The 22245-nt window shown below is 45.4% G+C and overlaps 1 protein-coding gene across 1 annotated transcript in view; it reads right to left on the minus strand.

The window, feature by feature from the left end:
* Window positions 1-17343: 17343 nt before the first annotated feature.
* The window catches only part of vgll1 (vestigial like family member 1), a 30278-nt gene continuing 25376 nt past the window's right edge, over window positions 17344-22245 (minus strand). Inside the window, exons 3-4 of the mRNA XM_041196268.1 lie at window positions 20909-21334; window positions 17344-18174 (exon numbers count right to left, since the gene is read on the minus strand). Of these exons, the coding sequence (XP_041052202.1) occupies window positions 18131-18174; window positions 20909-21334 (470 nt within the window). The 3' untranslated portion in view covers window positions 17344-18130. The remainder of the gene's footprint in view (window positions 18175-20908; window positions 21335-22245) is intronic.

Raw genomic sequence — 22245 nt, forward strand, 5'->3', positions numbered from 1 at the left:
CCGACAGTGCAGTACTGTGTGGCACTACCACATGCTAAATGCAATAGAATTCGTACAGATCTAGCAACTCAAGGCTCGCTATCCATGAGGTGCTGTGGGCCATCAGCAGCAGCAGAATTGTACTCGAACACCATCTGTAACCTCATGGCCTGGCACGTCCCCCACTCTACCATTACCATCAAGCCAGGGGATCAGCCCTGGTTCAATGAAGAGTGCAGGAGAACATGCCAGGAGCAGCACCAGGCACACCTAAAAATGAGGTGTCAACCTGGTGAAGCTATAACTTCATGTCAAACAGCATAAGCAGCAAGTGACAGACAGAGTTAAGCAATCCCACAATCAATGGACCAGATCTAAACTCTGCAGTCCTGCCACATCCAGTCATGAATGGTGTGGACAATTAAACAACTCACTGGAAGAGGAGACTCCAAAAGTATCCTCATCCTCAATGATGGAGGAGCCCAGCACATCAGTGCAAAAGATAAGGCTGAAGCATTTGCTACAACTTTAAGCCAGAAGTGTCCAGTGGATGATTATCTCGACCTCCTCCAGAGGTCTCCAGCATCACAGATGCCAGTCTTCAGCTAATTCGATTCATTCCATGTGATATTAATTGGCTGAAGACACTGGATACTGAAAAGTCTATGGGCTCTGATAATATTCCGGCAATAGTATTGAAGACTTGTGCTCCAGAACTTGCTGTGCCCCTAGCCAAGCTGTTCCAGTACAGTTACAACACTGGCATCTACTCAGCTATGTGGAAAATTGCCCAGGTATGTCCTGTGCACAAAAAGCAGGACAAATCCAACCCGGCCAATTATCGCCCCATCATCCACTCTCGATCATCAGTAAAGTAATGGAGGGGTCATCAACAGTGTGATCAAGTGGCACTTGCTTAGCAATAACCTGCTCACTGATGCCCAGTTTGGGTTCCGCCAGGGCCATTCAGCTCCTGACCTCATTACAGCCTTGGTTCAAATATGGACAAAAGAGCTGAACTCCTGAGGTGAGGTGAGAGTGACTGCCCTTGACATCAAGGCAGCATTTGACTGAGTGTGGCATCAATGACTCCTAGCAAAACTGGAGTCAATGGGAATTAGGGAAAACTCTTTCCTGATTGGAGCCATACCTAGCACAAAGGAAGATGGTTGTGGTTGTTGGAGGGTCAGTCATCTTAGCTCCAGGACATCACTGCAGGAGTTCTTCAGGGTAGTGTCCTAGACCCAACCATCTTCAACTGCTTCATCAATGACCTTCCTTCCATCATAAGGTCAGAAGTGGGGATGTTCACTGATGATTGCACAATGTTCAGCACCATTCATGACTCCTCAGATACTGAAGCAGTCCATGTCCAAATGCAGCAAGACCTGGACGATATCCAGGCTTGAGTTGGCAAGTGGCAAGTAACATTCACACCACACAAGTGTCAGGTAATGACCATCTCCAACAAGAGAGAATCCAACCATCGCCCCTTGATATTCAATGGCATTACCATCGCTGAATCCCCCACTATCAACATCCTGGGAGTTACCATTGACCAGAAATTGAACTGGACTAGCCATATAAATACTGCGAGCAGGTCAGTGGCTAGGAACTGTGCAACGAGTAACTCACCTCCTGGCTCCCCAAAGTTTGTCCACCATCTACAAGGCACAAGTCAGGAATGTGATAGAATATTTCCAACTTGCCTGGATGAGTGCAGCTCCCACAACACTCAAGAAGCTCAACACCATCCAGGACAAAGCAGCCGCTTTATTGGCACCACATCCACAAACATTCACTCCCTCCACCACCAATGAACAGTAGCAGCAGTGTGTGTACCATCTACAAGATGCAATGCAGGAACTCACCAAGGTTCCTTAGGCAGCACCTCTCAAACCCATGACCGCTATCAGAAGGACAAGGGCAGCAGACACATGGGAACACCATCACCTGAAAGCTCCCCTCCAAGCCACTCACCATCCTGACTTAAAAATATATCACCTTTCCTTCACTGTCACTGGGTCAAAATCCCAGAACTCCCTCCCTTAACAGCACTGTGGGTGTATCCACACCACATGGGCTGCAGCAGTTCAAGAAGGCAGCTCACCACCATCTTCTCAAGGGCAACTAGGGATGGGCAATAAATGCCGGCCCAGCCAGCGACACCCACATCCCATGAATGAATAATAAAATGAGCTGGAGTAAGTCATTGAGCCCATTAAGCCTGCTTCACCATTAAGTAAGTTCTTTCCCCCATTATCCCCTTATCCCTTAATTCCCCTGGTATCCTAAGCCTCTTCATAGAAACATAGATATTTACAGCACAGAAGGAGTCCATTTGACCCATTGTATCCACGATGACCAACACCAGTCATCCAGCCTACTCCCAGTTTTCAGCTCTTGGTCCATAGTCTTGTAGGTCCCAGCAGTTCAAGTCCCGGTCTAAGTACTTTTGAAATGTGATGAGGATTTCTCCCTCTACCATACTTTCAGGCAGTGAGTTCCAGATCCCACATCTGGAACTCTGAATGAAAAGATTTCTCATCAAATTCCCTTTAAATCGTCTACCTCCTTCCTTAAATCTATACTACCTGGTTATGGGCCTCTCAACCAAGGGAATAGGGCCTTCCAATCCATTTTAGAAGTGTTCTCATTGTATATACCTCAATAAATCTCCCCTTATCCTCTTCTGTTCCAAAGAAAACAATCATTGTCTCCTCAAAATAAAAACACAAAGTGCTGGAAAAAACGTGGCTGGTCAGGAAGGATATGTGGCATGAAACAAGAAGTAATGTTTCAGTTCCTAGCCGATCCAATCTTTCTTCATAACTGAAATAACTAGCAATAATGGTGCCGTTCTCTGAGTTGGATGGGAACAGTCAGCCAAAAGTGGGGCAAAAAATCAGAACTCCACCATGAAGTGTGAGAGGAAACAGCTTAGCAACTAAATCGAAAAATAACTTCCATTGACATAGAAACAATCAGTCTTCCAGCGATTGGCTATTTAAAAAGCAGAAAGTTACTTTTGTCACAGAAATGGACACATAATGAGACAGAGCAAAGTGAAATTTAAACAGGCTTCCAAACAACAAACTAAGTCCAACGAAGTCTATCGTTTAGAAGACTCTGAAACAACGCAGTCAGATATTTATTCATTATCCGACATGGAAGTCAGGAAGACAGAGTCAATATTTGTTAGAGCGCAAGTGAATGGTAAACCATTAAAAATGGGAGTAGATATGGGAGCTTCCGCTACTGTAATAGGGGAACACACTTTCAGATATCTAAATAAAGGTGATTAACAATTAAATTTGGAACAAACATCTGCCAAGTTGAAAGCATACACAGGCAAAGAAGTCCAAGTTAGAGGTATCACTAGAGCAGCTGTTCACTATAGATACCCACTGGCACATCTGCCAGTGATGGTGGTCGAAGGTGACGGGTCAAGCCTTCTAGGGCGAGATTGGTGAAAGGGGATTAAATTAAGCTGGTCCGAAATATTCCAGTTGCGAGCAGGAGGACTATCAGAGCTGCTAAAAAAACTTGACACCGTCTTCAAGGATGAACTGGGAAAAATCCAAGGCCTACAGGTCAAGATTTGTGTGAACCCAGAAGCAACCCCTTGCTCCTTGAAAGCAAGACCGGCGCCATACGTCCTGAGAGAGAAGGTGACGCTGAGCTGATCTGTTTAGAGAGGTTGGGTGTCATAAAAGTGGTTGAGTTCTCAGAGTGGGCAGCACCCAGAGTCCCTGTCCTTAAACTAGACTAGTCCATCTGGATCTGTGGGGACAAAAACTAACGATCAACAGAGCAGCCAAACTGGGCAGGTACCCTATTCCCTAAAATGGAGACCTCTATGCCAAAATAGCAGGAGGGACAACATATACAAAGCTTGACATGAGTCACACATATCAGCAACTGGAACTGGATGATACCTCCCGGGAATTCGTCACCATCAATATTCACAAAGGGTTATAGCAATCTTCATACCTGCCCTTCGATGTTTCCTTAGCCTGTGTCATTTTTCAAAGGACAATTGAGAGCTTACTGCAGGGACTGCCCCAGGTTTTTATCTACCTGGATGACCTACTGTAACTGGATTCACAGAAGAGGAACACTTGGCTAACCTAGAGGAAACCCTGAAACGATCTTTGCAAGCAGGAGTGCACCTAAAGAAGGTAAAATACACTTTTCAAACAAATGATTTGGGGAACCAGATAGATGCTCAAGGGTTACACCAGGTTGAAGAGAGGGTTAAAGCAATAAAAGAGGCACCTGCAACCAAGAACGCCTCTGAACTTAAATCATTTTTGGGGATGATAAATTATAATGGGCGATTTTTACCAAATTTATCCACAGTTCTAGCCCTTCTGCATTCACTGCTAAGAAAAAAATCAGCATTGGTTTTGGGAGACACCCCAGAAAGAAGCCTTCATGCAAGTAAAGCAGCTCTTACACTCTTCCAATTTGTCAGTGCATTATCACATGTGTCTGCAAGCATGACTCAGATCTCCCTGTCGCTTGCCATTTCAACACACCACCCTGCTCTCATGCCCACATGTCCGTCCTTGGCCTGCTGCAATGTTCCAGTGAAGCTCAACGTAAACTGGAGGAACAGCACCTCATCTTCCAACCAGGCACTTTACAGCCTTCCAGACTGAATATTGAATTCAACAATTTTAGAACATGAACTCTCTCCTCCATCCCCACCCCCTTTCCGATCCCCCTTTTTCCAATAATTTATATAGATTTTTCTTTTCTCACCTATTTCCATTATTTTTAAATGTATTTCCATCCATTGTTTTATCTCTAGCTTTTAGCCTATTTTGATTCCTTCACCCCACCCCCACTAGGGCTATCTGTACCTTACTTGTCCTGCTTTCTACCCTTAATTAGCACATTCCTCAGATAATATCGCCACCTTCAACACCTCTTTGTCCTTTTGTCTGTGACATCTTTTGGTTATTTCCACCTATCACTGGCCCTCTATCCAGCTCTACCTGTCCCACCCCCCCACTCCCTTAAACCAGCTTATATTTCACCTCTCTTTTATTTTTCCTTAGTTCTGCTGAAGGGTCGTTCGGACTCAAAACGTTAACTGTGTTCCTCTCCACAGATGCTGCCAGACCTGCTGAGTTTTTCTAGGTATTTTTGTTTTTGTTTTGGATTTCCAGCATCCACAGTTTTTTGCTTTTACCTTAGGTTTTAGGTCTTGTTCCTTTCAGGCTAGGAGCTATTCTGCTGCACTGCCCTCACACAAAACCTGGTCACCTGGTCAGGAGCCAATTAGAATGTTATTCTCAGGCAGCTCCCTTGGTCCAGGACTCCTTTCCAACACCATCCTGTCTTTCATGGCACACTCTGTTCCAGGACTGCAACATTGTATATACCTCTCATCCTGTTCCAGTGGTCTTGTCTTTCAAACTGCGGCCATTGTAAATTTAATCCATAATCCAACAGAAAATAAAAAGATATGTTCCTTACAATGGTTCTCTAGTTGTATGAGGTCAAACATAGGTTCCTTACAGTCCAAAAGTGGAGAATTTATAACAGAGAACAAGGAAGTGGCAGAGCAATTAAATAACTTCTTTAGTCTGTCTTCATGGAGGAAGACACAAATAACTCTCCTGAAATGCTAGGGAACCAAGGGTCTAGTGAGGAGGAGGAATTGAAGGAAATTAGTATTACTAAAACAGTAGTGCTGGAGAAATTAGTGGAACTGAAAGCTGATAAATCCCCAAGGTCCAATAATCTACATCCCATGGTGCTAAATGAGGCAGCCATAGAAATAGCGGATGCATTGGTTGTCATATTCCAAAACTGGAGATTCTGGAGCAGTCCAGGCAGATTGGAGGGTGGAAAATGTAACCCCACTATTTAAAAAAGCGAGAGAGAAATCAGGGAATTACAGACTGGTTAGCCTAACATCAGTAGTAGGTAAAATGCTAGAGTTTATTATAAAGGATGTGATAACAGGACATTTAGAAAATATCAATGGGATTAGACAAAGTCAACATGGATTTATGGAAGGGAAATCATGTTTGACAATCCTACTGGAGTTTTTTGAGGATGTAACTAGCATGATAGATAAGGGAGAACCAGTGGATGTGGTGTATTTAGATTTTCGGAAAACTTTTGGTAATGTCCCACATAAGAGGTTAGTGTGTTAACATAGGAACAGGAGAAGGCCATTCAGCCCATCGAGCCTGCTCTGCCATTCAATACGATCATGGCTGATCGAACACTTCAATGCCTTTTACCCACACTATCCCCATAACCCCTTATGTTATTGTTAATCAGAAATCTATCAATCTCTACCTTAAACATACTCAATGACTGACCTTCCACAGACCTCTGGGGTACAGGATTCCAAAGATTCACAATCCACAATCCACTGAGTAAAGACATTTCTCCTCATCTTAGTCCTAAGTGGCTACCCCGTTATTTTGAAATTGTGTCCCCTGGTTCTAGACTCCCCAACCAGGGGAACACTTTCCCTCATCTACCCTGTCTATTCCTTTAAGTGTTTTGTACGTTTCTATGAGATCACCTTTCGTTCTTCAAAAGACTAGAGAATACAGGCCCAGTTTCCCCAATCCCTCCTCATGAGACAGTCCCACCATCCCTGGAACAAGTCTGGTGAGCTTTCGTTGCACTCCCTCTATGGCAATAATATCTTTTCTGAGGTAAGGGGACCAAAACTGCACACACTACTCCGGGTGCGGTCTAATCAAACTTCTAAACTGTTGAAGCAAGACTTCACTACTCCTGTACTCAATTCCTCTTGTGACAAAGGCTAACATTCCATTAGCCTTTCTAATAGTTTGCTGCACCTGCAAGTTAGCTTTCAGTGACTAATGGACAAGGATACCCACGTCCTTTTGTACATCTACATTTTCTAATCTCTTACCATTTATGAAATGCTTTGCACGCCTGTTCCTTCTACCAAAGTGGATAACCTCACATTTTTCCACATTATATTCCATCAGCCATGTTCTTGCCCACTCACTAAATTTGTCCATTTCCTCTCGTAGTCACTTTACATCTTCCTCACAATACACATTTCCGCCTAGCTTTGTATCATCCATGAACTTGGAAATATTACATTTGGTCCCCACATCCAAATCATTGATATATATTGTGAACAGCTGGGGCCCAAGTACTGATCCTTGTGATACCCCACTAGTCACAGTCTGTCAAGGCGAGAATGACCCGTTTATTCCTACTACCTGTTTTGGCCTGTTAGCCAATCCTTAATCCATGCCAATATATTGCTTCCTATCCCATGTGCTTTTATTTTGCTAATCAGCCTCCTGTGGGGGACTTTATCAAAAGCCTTCTGAAAATCCAAGTATACTAGTCCATCAACTCTCCTTTTTCAATTTTGTTAGTAACATCCTCAAAAAACTCCCAACAAGTTCATCAAATATGTTTTCCCATTCGCAAATCCATGTGCCCATTCAGATCATGATTATCCAAATATCCATTTATCACATCCTTTATAATAGATTCTAGCATTTTCTCTACTACTAATGTAAGACTAACAGGCCCGTAGTTCCCTGTTTTCTCTCTCACTTCCTTCTTAAATAGTCGGGTGACATTTGCCACCTTCCACTCTTCTGGAACCATTCCAGAATCTGTAGAATTTTGGAAAATGATCACCAATGCATCCACTATCTCTATAGCAACCTCTTTCAAAACTGGGATGCAGAATATCAGGTCCCGGGAACTTATCAACTTTCAGTCCCATTAATTTCTCCAATACAAACTTCTCACTTATATTAATTTCCTTCAACTCTTCACTCTCCCTAGTCCCTTGGATCTCTAAATCTGGGAGATTTCCCGTACCTTCCTCAGTAAAAACAGACACAAAGTAATCATTTAGCGTCTCTGCCATTTCTCTATTTCCCATTATAAATTCTCCTGACTCTGCCTGTAATGGACCCACGTTTATCCTAGCCAAATGCTTCCTTTTTACCAACCTATAGAAGCTTTTACAGTCTGTTTTATATTTTTTGCTAGATTGCATTCATATTCTATTCTCACTTTCTTTACCAGTTTCTTGGATCAGTGCTTGGGCCCCAGCTATTCACAATGTATATCAATGATTTGGATGACGGAACCAAATGTAATATTTCCAAATTTGCTAGTGACATGAATCTTGGTGGGAATGTGAATGATGAGGAGGGTGTTTAGAGGCTTCAAGGTTATTTAGACAGGTTGAGTGAGTGGGCAAATACATGGTAGATACAGTATAATGTGGATAAGTGTGAAGTTATCCACTTTGGTAGGAAAAACAGAATGGCAGAGTATTATATAAATGGTGAGAGATTTGGAATTGATGATGTACAAAGGGACCTGGGTGCCCTTGTACACCAATTACTGAATGCAAGCATGCAGGTGCAGCAAGCAGTTAAGAAGGCAGATGGTATATTGGCCTTCATTGTGAGAGGACTTGAGTACAGGAGCCAGGATGTCTTACTGCAGCTGTACAGGGCCTTGGTGAGACCACACCTGGAGTATTGTGTACAGTTTTGGTCTCCTTATCTAAGAAAGGATATACTTGTCATAGGGGGAGTGCAGTGAAGGTTCATCAGACAGATTCCTGGGATGGCAGGATTGTCATATGAGGAGAGTTTGGGTCAATTAGGCCTGAATTCACTGGGGTTTAGAAGAATGAGAGGTGATCTCATTGAAACATATAAAATTCTGACAGGGATGGACAGACTGGATCAGGGATGATGTTTCATCTGACTGGGGGAGGGTCTGGAACAAGGGGTCACAGTCTCAGGATACGGGGTAGACCATTTAGGGCTGAGATGAGGAGAAACTCCTTCACTCAGAGGGTGGTGAACCTGTGGAATTCTCTACCACAGAAGCTGTGGAGGCCAACAGAAGAATTTCCTGGTCAGTGACTGGGGGCAGGGCCAGCTCGTCAAGATGTAAAACGATGTGTGGTGACATCGGGCAAGCGTCCTGACATCACTGCGCCTCATTTAGAATTTCAGTTTGGCGGGGACACAGCTGAGTCGTCTGCGCTCACCAAACTGTCAAAGGCCTGTTAAGGCCTGTTAAAAACTAATTAAAACAGTTAAATGAGATGCCCGTCCAACCTTGAGGCTGTCGGGCAGGTGAAGAGCCCAGGGACCTTCACATTTTACAGAAAGCCTCATCCACAGGCGGGATGAGGTTTCATGAAGTGTTATAAAATTCAGTAAAAATTATTTTAAAAATTCATTGACATGTCCCAGCTCATGTGACACTGTCACATGAGGGGACGTGGTTTTAAAAGTTCTTTTTTCCTTTATTTAAATTTTAAAATCTGAAACGGATCTCCCTGAGGCACGGAGATACCTCAGAGAGATTTGTGTGTGTGAAAGAGCGCAGGCCCCGACTCACGGAAACCCCCCTCCCCTGCCCTGCCCACACAGGGAGCGCTCAGCACTTCCGGGCGAGCGTCACGCTGGGCGGGGCCTTAATTGGCCCGCCCACATAAAATGGCGGTGTGGACCCGATAGGGTGCACCAATCAAGTTCGTGCTCGCTCTCACCTGCCCCCACACAAACCCCCCCATGGGGGGAAGATTCAGCCACAAGTCACTGAATATATTTAAGAAGGAACTAGATAGATTCCTGGACTCTAAAGGCATCGAGGGGTATAGAGAGAGCGGGAGCACAGCATCGAGATAGAAAATCAGCCACGATCATATTGACTGGTGGAGCAGGCTCGAAGGGCCGAATGGCCTACTCCTGCTCCTGCTTCTATTTTCTATGTTTCTATGTTTAAAGGCAACTACAAGGGTTTGGAGGCAAAGTGGGCTGTGAAAATAGGTTCAGAGATAAGGTGGTAGAGAAGCAGTAGCAGACATTTAAAGAGATACTTCATAACTCTCAATGAAGATATACTCCATTGAGAAAGAAAGACTCTATGAGGTGCTTGTACCACCCGTGTCCAACGAAGGACATTAAGGATGATACCAAATTGAAAGAAAAGATATACAATGCTGTGAAAATTAGTGATAGGCCCGAAGATTGGGAAAGTTTTCAAACCCAACAGAGCATTACTGACACAAAATAAAGAGGCAGGAATTAGAGTTTGAGAGTAAACTAGCAAACAATATAAAAAGAGACAGGAGAAGCTGCTACAGTATATAAAAGTAAAAGAGTAGAGGTAGTGAGCATTGGTCCCTTACAGGGTGAGACTGGGGAACTAATAATGGGAACCAAGGAAAAGGCAGAGGCTTTGAAAAGTATTTAGTATCTCTCTCCACAGTAGAAAACACAACAAGCATCCAGAGAATAATAGAGAAGCAGGGGGCGAAAGAGTTCTTTGAGATGTAACAAGCAGGGTGAATAAGGGGAACTAGGAGAGGTAATGTTTGTGGATTTCCAACAGCTATTTGACATGGTGCCACATTAAAGGTTACTGCACGAGATAAGAGCTCATGGTGTTGGGGGTGTTACATTAGCAGGGACAGAGGATTTGCTAACTCACAGGGAAAGAGAGTCAGGATAGAGCAGGTCATTTCAGGTTGGCAAACTGTAGCTAGTGAAGTGCCACAGGGATCAGTGCTGGTGGCGCAAAGATCTACAATCTATCACCCTGGATGGAGGTACAGACTGTGTTGTAGCCAATTTTTAAAAAAAAATCATTCATGGGATGTGGGTGTCACTGACTAGACCAGCATTTATTGCCCATCCCTAGTTGCCCTTGAGAAGGTGGTGGTGAGCCACCTTCTTGAACCGCTGCAGTCCATGTGGTGTAGGTACACCCACAGTGCTGTTAGGGAGGGAGTTCCAGGATTTTGACCCAGCGACAGTGAAGGAACGGTGATATATTTCCAAATCAGGATGACGAGTGACTTGGAGGGGAACTTCCAGGTGGTGGTGGTGTTCCCATCTATCTGCAGCCCTTGTCCTTCTAGATGGTAGTGGTCATGGGTTTGGAAGGTGCTGTGTAAGGAACCTTGGTGAATTCCTGCAGTGCTTCTTGTGGACTGATGGTACAAAGATAGGTAGGAAAGCAAGTTGTGATGAGGACACCAAGACTACAAAGGGATATAAACAGGCTCAGTGATGGGACAAAAATTTTGTCAGATGGAGTATAATGTGGGAAAATGTGAGGATGTCCAGGTTGGCAGGAAGAATAGAGAAGATGAATACTATTTAAATGGAGAGAGACTGCAAAAAGCTGCAACACAGAGGGGTTTGGGTTTCCTGCTACATGAATCATAAACAGTCAGTGTGCAGCTACAGCAAGTGAATAGGAAGGTAAATGGGATGTTGGCCTTTATTGCAAAGGGGGAAGGAGTATAAAACTAGGGAAGTCTTGCTACAACTATACAGGGTCTTGGTGAGACCACACCTAGAGCACTGTGGAGAGTTTTGGTCTCCTTACTTAATGTGGGATATACCTGCACTGGAGGCTGTTCAGAGAAGGTTCACTTGGCTGATTCCTAGGATGAAGGAGTTTGTTTTATGAGGAAAGGTTGGGCCTATACTCACTGGAGTTTAGAAGAATGAGGGTGATCTTATTGAAAATTATAAGATTGCAAGGGGGCTTGATAGGGTGAATGCTGAGAGGGTGTTTCCACTCATGAGGGAGTCTAGAAATCGGGGACTCTGTTTAAAAGTAAGGGGTCTCCCATTTAAGACAGAGGTGAGGTGGAATGTTTTTCTTTCAAGGGACATCAGTCTGTGAAATTCTTTCCTCCAGAAAGCAGTGGAATCTGGGTCATTGAATATATCTAAGGCTGAGTCAGATAGGCTTTTGATTAACAAGGGAGTCGAGGGTTATGGGGGGGCAGAGTAGGAAGTGGAGTTGAGTCCACAATCAGATCAGTCATGATCTTATGGAATTGTGGAGCAGACTCAAGGGGCTGAATGGCCTCCTCCTCCTATTTCTTATGACCTTATAAAGGCTGGAGGGTGGGATTACTGTTAGAGAGAGCCACATGGTCACCAGGGAGATTACTGTTAGAGAGAGCCACATGGTCACCAGTGGGATTACTGTTAGAGAGAGCCACATGGTCACCAGGGGGATTACTGTTACAGAGAGCCACATGGTCACCAGGGGGATTACTGTTAGAGAGAGCTGCATGGTCACTAGGGGGATTACTGTTAGAGAGAGCCACATGGTCACCAGGGAGATTACTGTTAGAGAGAGCCACATGGTCACCAGTGGGATTACTGTTAGAGAGAGCCACATGGTCACCAGGGGGATTACTGTTAGAGAGAGCTGCATGGTCACCAGGGGGATTACTGTTAGAGAGAGCCACATGGTCACTAGGGGGATTACTGTTAGAGAGAGCTGCATGGTCACCAGGACCAATGCCCTCTGACTGTGATGTAAAAGTTCTGCCACCATTTTCACATGTGCTCACATTTAATGCGATTGCAGAGTGTTCAATGGATGGTTCATTGTGTTCAGGTGGTTGGCATTCGCCAGAGGCTCCTTTGTGCTCTTTCTGTCAGAGCAGACTGTACAAGGGCCTGTTAGCTTGGTGGTGCGTGGAAAGTAATGTGTGTCTCTGTAAATAAATCTTGTCAGTGCTTAAGAAAATGATCCAATTCTATCCTTTGCTGTCTGGCTATCTGAGTTCAAACACAGGGCCTGAATGTAGTCGTGTTTAATTAGCACAAGATTGAGCTTTTCATTTCATAATTTATTTAGAATGCAACAAAACGTGAATCAATATATTATTATTATTTAACTGAGACAAAAACCACGTTAATCAGTGGTCGAACAATTGGTGACAAAAGTGCCCAAAACACAAAATCATAAAATTAAAACTCAGGTTATTCCCAATCACAGTGTGTTGTGGGATATGAAAGGATGAGAAATATACAAGAAAAGTACAGTTCAGATACACTGAGTACAGTGTGCCCCAGGTGTACCGAGTATAGTGTGTCCCAGGTGTACCGAGTACAGTGTGTCCCAGGTATACTGAGTACAGTGTGTCCCAGATGTACCGAGTACAGTGTGCCCCAGGTATACTGAGTACAGTGTGTCCCAGATAAACCGAGTACAGTGTGTCCCAGGTGTACCGAGTACAGTGTGTCCCAGATAAACCGAGTACAGTGTGTCCCAGGTGTACCGAGTACAGTGTGCCCCAGGTATACCGAGTACAGTGTGCCCCAGGTATACCGAGTACAGTGTGCCCCAGGTATACTGAGTACAGTGTGTCCCAGATAAACCGAGTACAGTGTGCCCCAGGTATACTGAGTACAGTGTGTCCCAGATAAACCAAGTACAGTGTGTCCCAGGTATACCGAGTACAGCGTGTCCCAGGTGTACCGAGTACAGTGTGTCCCAGGTGTACCGAGTACAGTGTGCCCCAGGTATACCGAGTACAGTGTGCCCCAGGTATACTGAGTACAGTGTGTCCCAGATAAACCGAGTACAGTGTGTCCCAGGTGTACCGAGTACAGTGTGTCCCAGATAAACCGAGTACAGTGGGTCCCAGGTGTACCGAGTACAGTGTGTCCCAGATAAACCGAGTACAGTGTGTCCCAGGTGTACCGAGTACAGTGTGTCCCAGGTGTACCGAGTACAGTGTGTCCCAGGTATACCGAGCACAGTGTGTCCCAGGTGTACCGAGCACAGTGTGTCCCAGGTATACCGAGCACAGTGTGTCCCAGGTGTACCGAGCACAGTGTGTCCCAGGTATACCGAGCACAGTGTGTCCCAGGTATACCGAGTACAGTGTGCCCCAGGTATACCGAGAACAGTGTGCCCCAGATATACTGAGTACAGTGTGTCCCAGATAAACCAAGTACAGTGTGTCCCAGATAAACCGAGTACAGTGTGTCTCAGGTGTACCGAGCACAGTGTGCCCCAGGTATACTGAGTACAGTGTGTCCCAGGTATACCGAGTACAGTGTACCCCAGATCCCAACAATATACATCATGTGATTATAGGCTATTGCTGTACACTTGATTAATCATTTTCTACATTCTTTTGAAAAGTATATTCTTCATTAAGTATCAATATTGAGGCATATTATTGATTTCAGACATTTACATCTTTGTGTTTCTGATTAACCTGATATTTATAATCTTTATATCATTATTTGAAGAGGTAATTAAGTGCTGTTTCACTTGAAAAAAGAATCTTGCAGTTTAACTTTTGTTCCCTGTACGTTACCGACACAACAATAAACATCCAGCACAGTTTAACCTGAACACTGTGCCAACTACTAGGAACAGAATGGGTTCCTGTCAAATGCCTGGTTTAAACCCACTTTCCACAATATGGACTTTGGTAAAATTAAGGATTTAGTTGCCAATATTTATTTCCAATCAGTGACGTTGAGTTATGAAGATGTTAACATGTATTAAACTTGGCTCTCAGAGCAATGACATTAACACAATCAGACTCCAACTTCATCAACCAGAGTATAAACATCTTTAGTTTCTAGGGTGAAGATTGTGAGGTGTTCGGTGAGTGACAGCGACCCAGACAAGAGCAGTTTCTGCAGGCAATGGAGAGGTAGCTGCGCAGACACGAGCTCAGCTCACCTTCAGTGGAGAGCATTAATCCCCGGTCCCTGCATCCCTGACACTCCCCATGACCCTGCTGGCCCCTCACCTGACTGCATCCCAATTCCCATATTCCCTCACCCTGCAGATTAACATCTCCAGGTTCAGTCCCCGCTCTGTGCTTTCACTGAGAGAACTGGGCCAGTGGAGGGGAAGCTCCGGGGTTGACAGAGGGAGCATGTTTCCTGTTCCCAATTGCTGATTCTTGTTGGAAATGCATGAGGACAGGTTCAGCTGAGGATGGGATGCCTTGCAGAGTTGAACAGCCCGCTGATGTTCACTATCAGCTTAACGTTAAGAGTGTCAGATTTGCAAGATATTCCAGAGAGAAACTAAACCAATGATGAGGGAACACCTCCAGGTGGGAAAGGAGAAGGGAGGTGAAGACAAGGAATAGTTATAATCCCAATGGAGGAAGAGAAGGGCAAATTCCAACAAGAGGTTGGTTTTCACACAGATCTTAAAGAGCCCTGGGGCATCAGTCTGCTGCAGCCATTGCCAGAATCCAGTCTAACCTACAGGGCCCCAAACTGGCTAATATTGGGCTGTCCGGTGTGAGGGGGGGCAATGAGGGAGGGGTGTGGAGGGAGGGGAGGGCAGTGGAGAGGAGGGTGGGGGAGGGGAGGGGGTGTGGTGGATGTGGGAGGGGAGGGTGGGAGTGTGGAGTAGAAGGTGGGGGATGGGAAGGGAGGGGATTTGCAGGGTGGGGAAGGGGAGGGGTGTGGAGGGTGGAAGGTGGGGAGGGGTGGGGTGTTTGATGATAGGATAGAGCAGTGGATATGGAGGGTGGGATAATGGACAGAGTGTGGAGGCGGTGTCGATGGTGGGGAGGGGAAGGGAACTAATCAGTACAGCTGCCCACGAACCCCATTCCCACTCTCAAGAAAATGGTTGGTCAACACATTAATCCTCACAGTATCACTCCTTCCCTTGGTCAATTGGAAAGCAAACAGACTCTTGCTTAGGGGATTGTCTAATGGTTTTGTTAATGGGAAATCCTGTTTGACAAATTTAGATTTTTGAGGATGTAACCATTAGGGTAGGTAAAGGGAAACCAGTAGAGGTGGTATACCTTGATTTCCAAAAGGCATTTGATAAGGTGCCACACAAAAGGTTAATAGGCAAGATAAGGGCTCATGGATTTGTGGGTAATATATTAGCATGTATGCAGGATTGGTTAAAGGATAGAAAGCAGAGATTGGACATAAATGGGGCTTTTACAAGTTGACTGGCAGTGCCACAAGGATCAGTGCTGGGGCCTCAGCTATTTACATTCTATATTAGTGACTTAGATGAAGAGACAGAGAGTAATGTACTTAGGTTTGCTGATGGTACCAAGCAAGGTGGGAGGGTAAGTTGTGGGGAGGACACAGAGAGGCTGCAAAGAGATATTGACAGGTTAAGTGAGTGGATAACAAGATGGACGATGGAGTATAATGTAGGGAAGTGGGAGGTTATTCACTTTGGTCGAAAGAATAGAAAAGAAGAATATTTTTTAAAAGGTGTGAAGCTTGTAAGTGTTGATGTTCAAAAAGACTTGGGTGTGCTTGTACAGGGAATGCAGAAAGTTACCATGTAGGTGCAGCAAGCAGTTGGAAAGGGAATGGCATGTTGGCCTTTATTGCAAAGGGATTGGAGTAGAAGAATAAAGAAGTCTTGCTACAGTTGTACAGGGTTTTGGTGAGACACACATCTGTAATACTGTGTGCAGTTTTGGTCTCCACATTTAAGAAAGGATCGTAAATAGCTGAGGCCCCAGTACAGATCCTTGTGGCACTCCATTATTCATTTGGAGGCAATACAACGAAGGTTCACTAAATTGGTCACTGGGATGAGTGGGTTATCCTATGAGAGACTGAGTAAATTGGGTCTATATTCTCTGGAGTTCAGAAGAATGAGAGGTGATCTCTTTGAAACCTACCAAATTCTGAAGGGCATTGACAGGGTAGGTGCTGAGAGATTGTTTCTGCTGCTCAGGGAATCTAAAACTCAAGGGCACAGCTTCAGGATAAGAGACCGATCATTTAGGACTGTGATGAGGAGAAATAACTTCACTCAAAGGGTTGTGAACCTTTGGAATTCTCCACTCCAGAGGGTTGTGGATGCTCCATTGTTGAATATATTAAAGGCTGGGAGAGTCTCTCAGGGAATTAAGGGATATGGGGATAGGGTGGGAAATGGAGTTAAAACCCAAGATCAGCCATGATTGTATTGAATGGCAGAGCAGGCTCAATGGGCTGAATGGTCTATTCCTGCTGCCATTTCTTGTGTTCTTGTGATAATCAATTAATCAGCATTTTCCCATCTCTGATATTCTCACTACTGATAAACAAAAGAGTTCAAAGAAAATGAAGAAAACATGAATTATTTTCAATGCCTGTTTGGTTTATCTCCTGGAATATCCACAGCAGATTAATCTTCAATTTTCTGAGGATTGAGGACAGTCCCAGTGAGTTGACAACACTCCCTGAATCCCAGTCAGTCAGTAGATGGGGCTAGGAGACCATTATTGTTATACTGAGATTGCAAGGTTAACCACAATCAGCTTTCAGATCTTTCAATAATTAACGTTTCGATATTTTGGAATTTCAGCTGCTAATACTTAGTTAATGTAAAGTCTTTGTGAGTAAATGGGTAACACACCTCTATCATAACACTCATCTCTATCTTTATCTCTACCTCTAACAGCTCTATCATAGAGAGATTCCTTATCATCTTAATTTATTATTATCCTCCATGGCCTCGCCCCCCCCCACCCCATCCCCGGAATCTCCTCCAGACCCACAAACCCTCCCCCACCCTCCCCACCGAGATCTCTGCCTTCCTCTAATTTCAGCCTCTTGTACATTCTCCATTTTAATTGCTCCACCATTGGTGGCCATGCCTTCAGCTGCCTGGACCCTAAGCTCCGGAATTCCCTCCCCAAACCTCCTTCTGTGCCTCAGTGCCAAATATTGTCAAATAATGCTTCTGTGAAGCACTTTTGTTCCAGGTTAATGGAGCCACATAGATGTAAGTGGTTTACAAATTTTTCTTATACCCTGAGATGTGCATTTGTAAAAGCCAGTTTTTAACTTGAGGAAACACATTAACCCTGTCTTTCTGGCCTGTCACAATTAGAAGCTCATCAATGAATGAATCCAAATCTCTCTCTGCACCTGATGGGACAATACTATTGGTTAAGGCCAGACAAAGTCTGAGTGAAAAATTTGGTACTTTTATACAAGATATTAATTTTTTCTGACTGCCTGATTACCCGGTGAATAACGGGCACTGACTCGATGGGCCGAATGGCTGCCTTTTAGTTATACAAACCCTCCGCATGTTGTAGGAAATCCACCTCAACAAACAGGCTCCCAGAATTTACACATTGTACATCTGGTTTCTCTGCCTCACCACCAACTATCTTCCCAGTCTCGGAGCGACACTGGGAGCTGCACTGGGAGTGTGAAGTTCAGGAAGAGCTCAAAAACACAAAGTCCTGGAATCAAAACGTAGCAGATATCAGGACAAAAGGGAGTTTAGAGTGATAGGGCAGCGATGGATCTGGGTGAGTGGTGAGGATCATGATTAAATTTGAGAACAGATTAAAGCAGGACAGCTCCACCTAATACCAGTAGATGTCTTTCCTCCTCTGCTGATGTTGGAAACCTACAGAAAGAAAGCAAAGATCAGATCAAACTATGTTACCTTCCTACTCACATTATAATTAACAGCCTTTTATTGGTGAGAACTTTGTTCCAGACTATGAATTTCCCAATGGAGGTCGGCATAACTTTGACAGAAATTGCAGCGCACTGTCCGAGGGTCAGCGCTGAGAGAGTGCTGCACTATCGGAGGGTCAGCACTGAGGGAGTGCTGTACTGTCGGAAGGTCAGTGCTGAGGGGGTGTGGCACTGTTGAAGGGTCAGCGCTGAGGGAGTGCTGCATTATCAGAGGGTCAGCACTGAGGGAGTGCTGCACTGTTGGAGGGTCAGTTCTGAGGGAGTGCTGCATTATCAGAGGGTCAGCGCTGAGGGAGTGCTGCACTGTTGGATGATCAGCACTGAGGGAGTGCTGTACTGTTGAAAGGTCAGCGCTGAGGGGGTGTGGCACAGTCGGAGGGTCATTACTGAGGGAGCGCTGCACTGTCGGAGGGTCAGCGCTGAGAGAGTGCTGCACTGTCGGAGGGTCAGCGATGAGGGAGTGCTGCACTGTTGGAGGGTCAGTACTGAGGGAGTGCTGCATTATCAGAGGGTCAGCACTGAGGGAGTGTTGCACTGTCGGAGGGTCAGCGATGAGGGAGTGCTGCACTGCTGGAGGGTCAGCACTGAGGGAGTGCTGCATTATCAGAGGGTCAGCACTGAGGGAGTGCTGCACTGTCAGATGGTTAGAAAGTGATGTGTTGTCCAGAGCCTTTGTCAGTCTTTATCAGGAGTGTTCAGAAAGTACTTTATCAGAAAAAGGTTTGTAGAAATCTGGAACTTTCTCAGGCTTGGCATTGCTACATTCATCAGACCCATTTTCTAAGGCTTTCCTGGGACCAGTCTAAAAACAGACATCAGGCCACTCTTCAGCTGCTGTAGAGGCACTGCACTGACCCCCCTGACCAACAGGAGGGGCAATTCCACCACTTCAGCTGGGGAAATTTAAATCCAGTTAATTTAATAATTCTGGATTAAAAATAGTGAACATGAAACTATCAGGTTGTCATAGAAACCGTCTGGTTCACTAGTGTTCCTTAAGGAAGGAAATCTGCTGTCCTTACCCGGTCTGGCCTAGCTCTGACTCTGGGCCTACAGCAACATGGTTAACCCTGAAATGGCCTAAACCACTCGCTTATATTCAATATGGCAGATCCAGCACATCCTCAAGGGCTGTTAGGGATAAATACTGGTCTTGCCAGCGATGCTCACATCCCAAGAATGAATTATAAAATAAACGACATATCTACAAAATCAGGTAGATTTTAAAAACGTTCTTGACTAATTTAACAGTGGCCCAAACCCAGACACTGGTGGTTAGAGGGAAATCTTTTTGAAAGCATTGCAACAGCTTCAGCCCTGGATAATTACCCATTTTGGGTCTAATGATAATATCAATGGCTGGAAATTTGCAGTCCCGTTTGTGTCAGGTGTCAGGTGTCAGGGCAGGTACGAACAAACAATATGCTGAGATGGCCAAAAATCGGTGTGAAGTCAGTTTGTGATTGTCTGCTCGCCCGTCAATGGCGGGGCCACATCTCCCACCACTACACATTGGGAACCTAATTTCAATTCTTTAGCACCTCATTATAAACCCTGCTTGCCGGAATCATCCCCCCCCCATGCTGGATTGTCTGGGCACATTGGCGTGTGTACGCTGATGTGGTTCAGAACTGTACACAATCGACATACACCAGCTGAGCTGCACTTCACTTGGGACTTCGAGGTTTGTTTCCCTACCTTGCCTCAGGCAGCACTCACAGTCACCAGCACCAGGATTCACAGGCAGCACCACATCACTGTTAGGGGGGCTCATGGGCAGGTCTCTACCTACCAGAGCAGCTGTAAGGGCGGGGGTGGGGGGTGGGGGGGCGCTTTTCAATGGCTGCAGGACTAGGGCTTACTTGGAGAAGGGGGAGAATTGGCATCAGGCAAGGGAAGAGGCTGCAGGGTGAGGGCTGTACTGGGGAAGGGGGTATCCCAAGGTGTGTGTGGGAGGCACATGTTGATCTGTGCAAGTGGCCTCAAGATGGTGAGGGCTGAGGTGTCAGTCTCCAGAGGAGATGAGGCCAAATGGAGATGTGAGGGTGAGTGAGAGAGTGAGTGGTGATGTCCCTTGAGCTGGCAGTGAGTGAGATGCCAGTGAGTGTGTGATGGATTTTGAGTGGGTGAGTTGATATTGACAAGATGGTTGCCTTACCCTGGCGGCACGGATGAGATCATTGATCCGTTTTCTGCACTGGATGGCTGACCTCTCGTGCGCAGCATTGACACTGACCAGCAAGCGGGAGTGGTGAGATTGATGGGCCTCCTGTAGTCAGAGTGGGGGTAGAGGACTTTGCAGTGGGGCCCCACAGTGTCCAGAAGGCACCTCTTGGCTTTTGGGGCCATGTCTCCACTGGAGCAGTCCTGGGCTGTAAGCATTGAGAAGTGTGCGCACGGCTGCAGTTTCAATATGGTGCCCGGCATGAGGAAGCAGCGAGGTAACAGCATAGCGGGCCAATTGGAGGCTGACCCCCAGTGAGACGAGGTGTTTCACAGGCCTGCATAATTGATGAGGTGGGCAGGGGGTGATATGGCCTGAAAACCCACCATTGCAACCGGCGGGATAAAATGACTTTCTTCCCAGTGACACCCACATCCTGTCAATGAATAAATGGTTCACATTTTCCTTTAGTTCCTCTGTAAGTGAGCTGGCTTACCTAGGTCAGGGTTCACACTCTGCCTCACTTCAGTCAGCCCAGGTCCTGGGCCTGCCCAGCTGGACGTGGGGTTTGTCTTTGGCACAGTCTGTTGCTGGCTGGGTTCAGCAGCTGGCCTCTCACCCCGCAGCGGTGCCAGAAGAGAGCTATACTGTCTGTTGTTTATTGTAGCTGGCATCATTCGGTGCAGCTCAGGGACTGGCTGATGATAGATGCTGACGTCAAGACTCTGGCTGCTCACAGTGGGTAAGAGCCATGGCTCGTGGGGCTGCAGACGGAGATTCTGGTGGCTGTCTGGCCTGTACTGAGCCACAGACATGGGTATACCTGCAGCATTTATGGGCGCAGCAGAGAGGCTGGGTCCTTGGTATGGGCTGGACCAGATCTGAGCTCGAGGACTCCATTGATGTGCAGACTGTTTCCCATCTGGAAAATGAGAATGAATATATTGAAATAATTTAATGCAATCATTACTGCAGGCATCGTGAATGTACTGCTAGAAAAAGAGACATCTCAAAGCTTCTTTTCGCAGTAATACACAAGTTCCATATGATGTCATGAGTGGATCACATCCCCAAATTACTCATGGACCTATTGAACTTATAAGTCAGACATGTGTATTTGTTTTTAAAAAAACACACACAGCAACAGCTGGCTGAGAATGTAAGGTAACCACTTTCTGGAAAATTCCTGTGTGACTGACTAGCCCAGAGAGGACATGGAATGTTGCACCTATAAAAGGTGTCAAGGCCTACTTCAGACAGAAACACTTGAAAAGAAGAGATGCAATGCAAAAGACTGAACTTTAATCTCCTGTGGTTGTGGAGATAATGGAGACCAGTTACCATCTCAGCAGGAACCGTCTCCTGCTGAGTTATATCTCAGAATGTGGAATTGGTCTGAGTTGAAAGAAATCAGATTCAGGTCAAAAGACATGTTTGTTTTTTCCATTCTAGGAATACACAAGGAAATGGGTTATAAAGCCAGCTGCAAACATGATCTGTGTGCTCTAGTTCTGATGTGCTGGTGTGAGCTGTGAAGGTCACAGCAGAAGAACATTTATTAGGCATCCCTGTAGATTGCAGATAAAAGTCTATCTCTCTCTCTCTCTCTCTCTGGGGAGGCAAGTCAGCAAAGCCATCAAAAGGAAACAGGATAGCTCCTTCAGGTAACCTGCAGAACAAAGTGTCTCCAAACCAACTGCTCAACTGTAAAAGTCAGCTTTATCGGAATCACAGCAGCTTAATGGCCACATGTTTTGCCATCCATGCCTCATGGACAAGCCAAAGTCTGCCTCATATATCTTTCTTAAACTTTTATTTTTGGACTCAACTCCC

Source organism: Carcharodon carcharias, chromosome 9, assembly GCF_017639515.1.
Source record: "Carcharodon carcharias isolate sCarCar2 chromosome 9, sCarCar2.pri, whole genome shotgun sequence".
NCBI lineage: Eukaryota > Metazoa > Chordata > Chondrichthyes > Lamniformes > Lamnidae > Carcharodon > Carcharodon carcharias.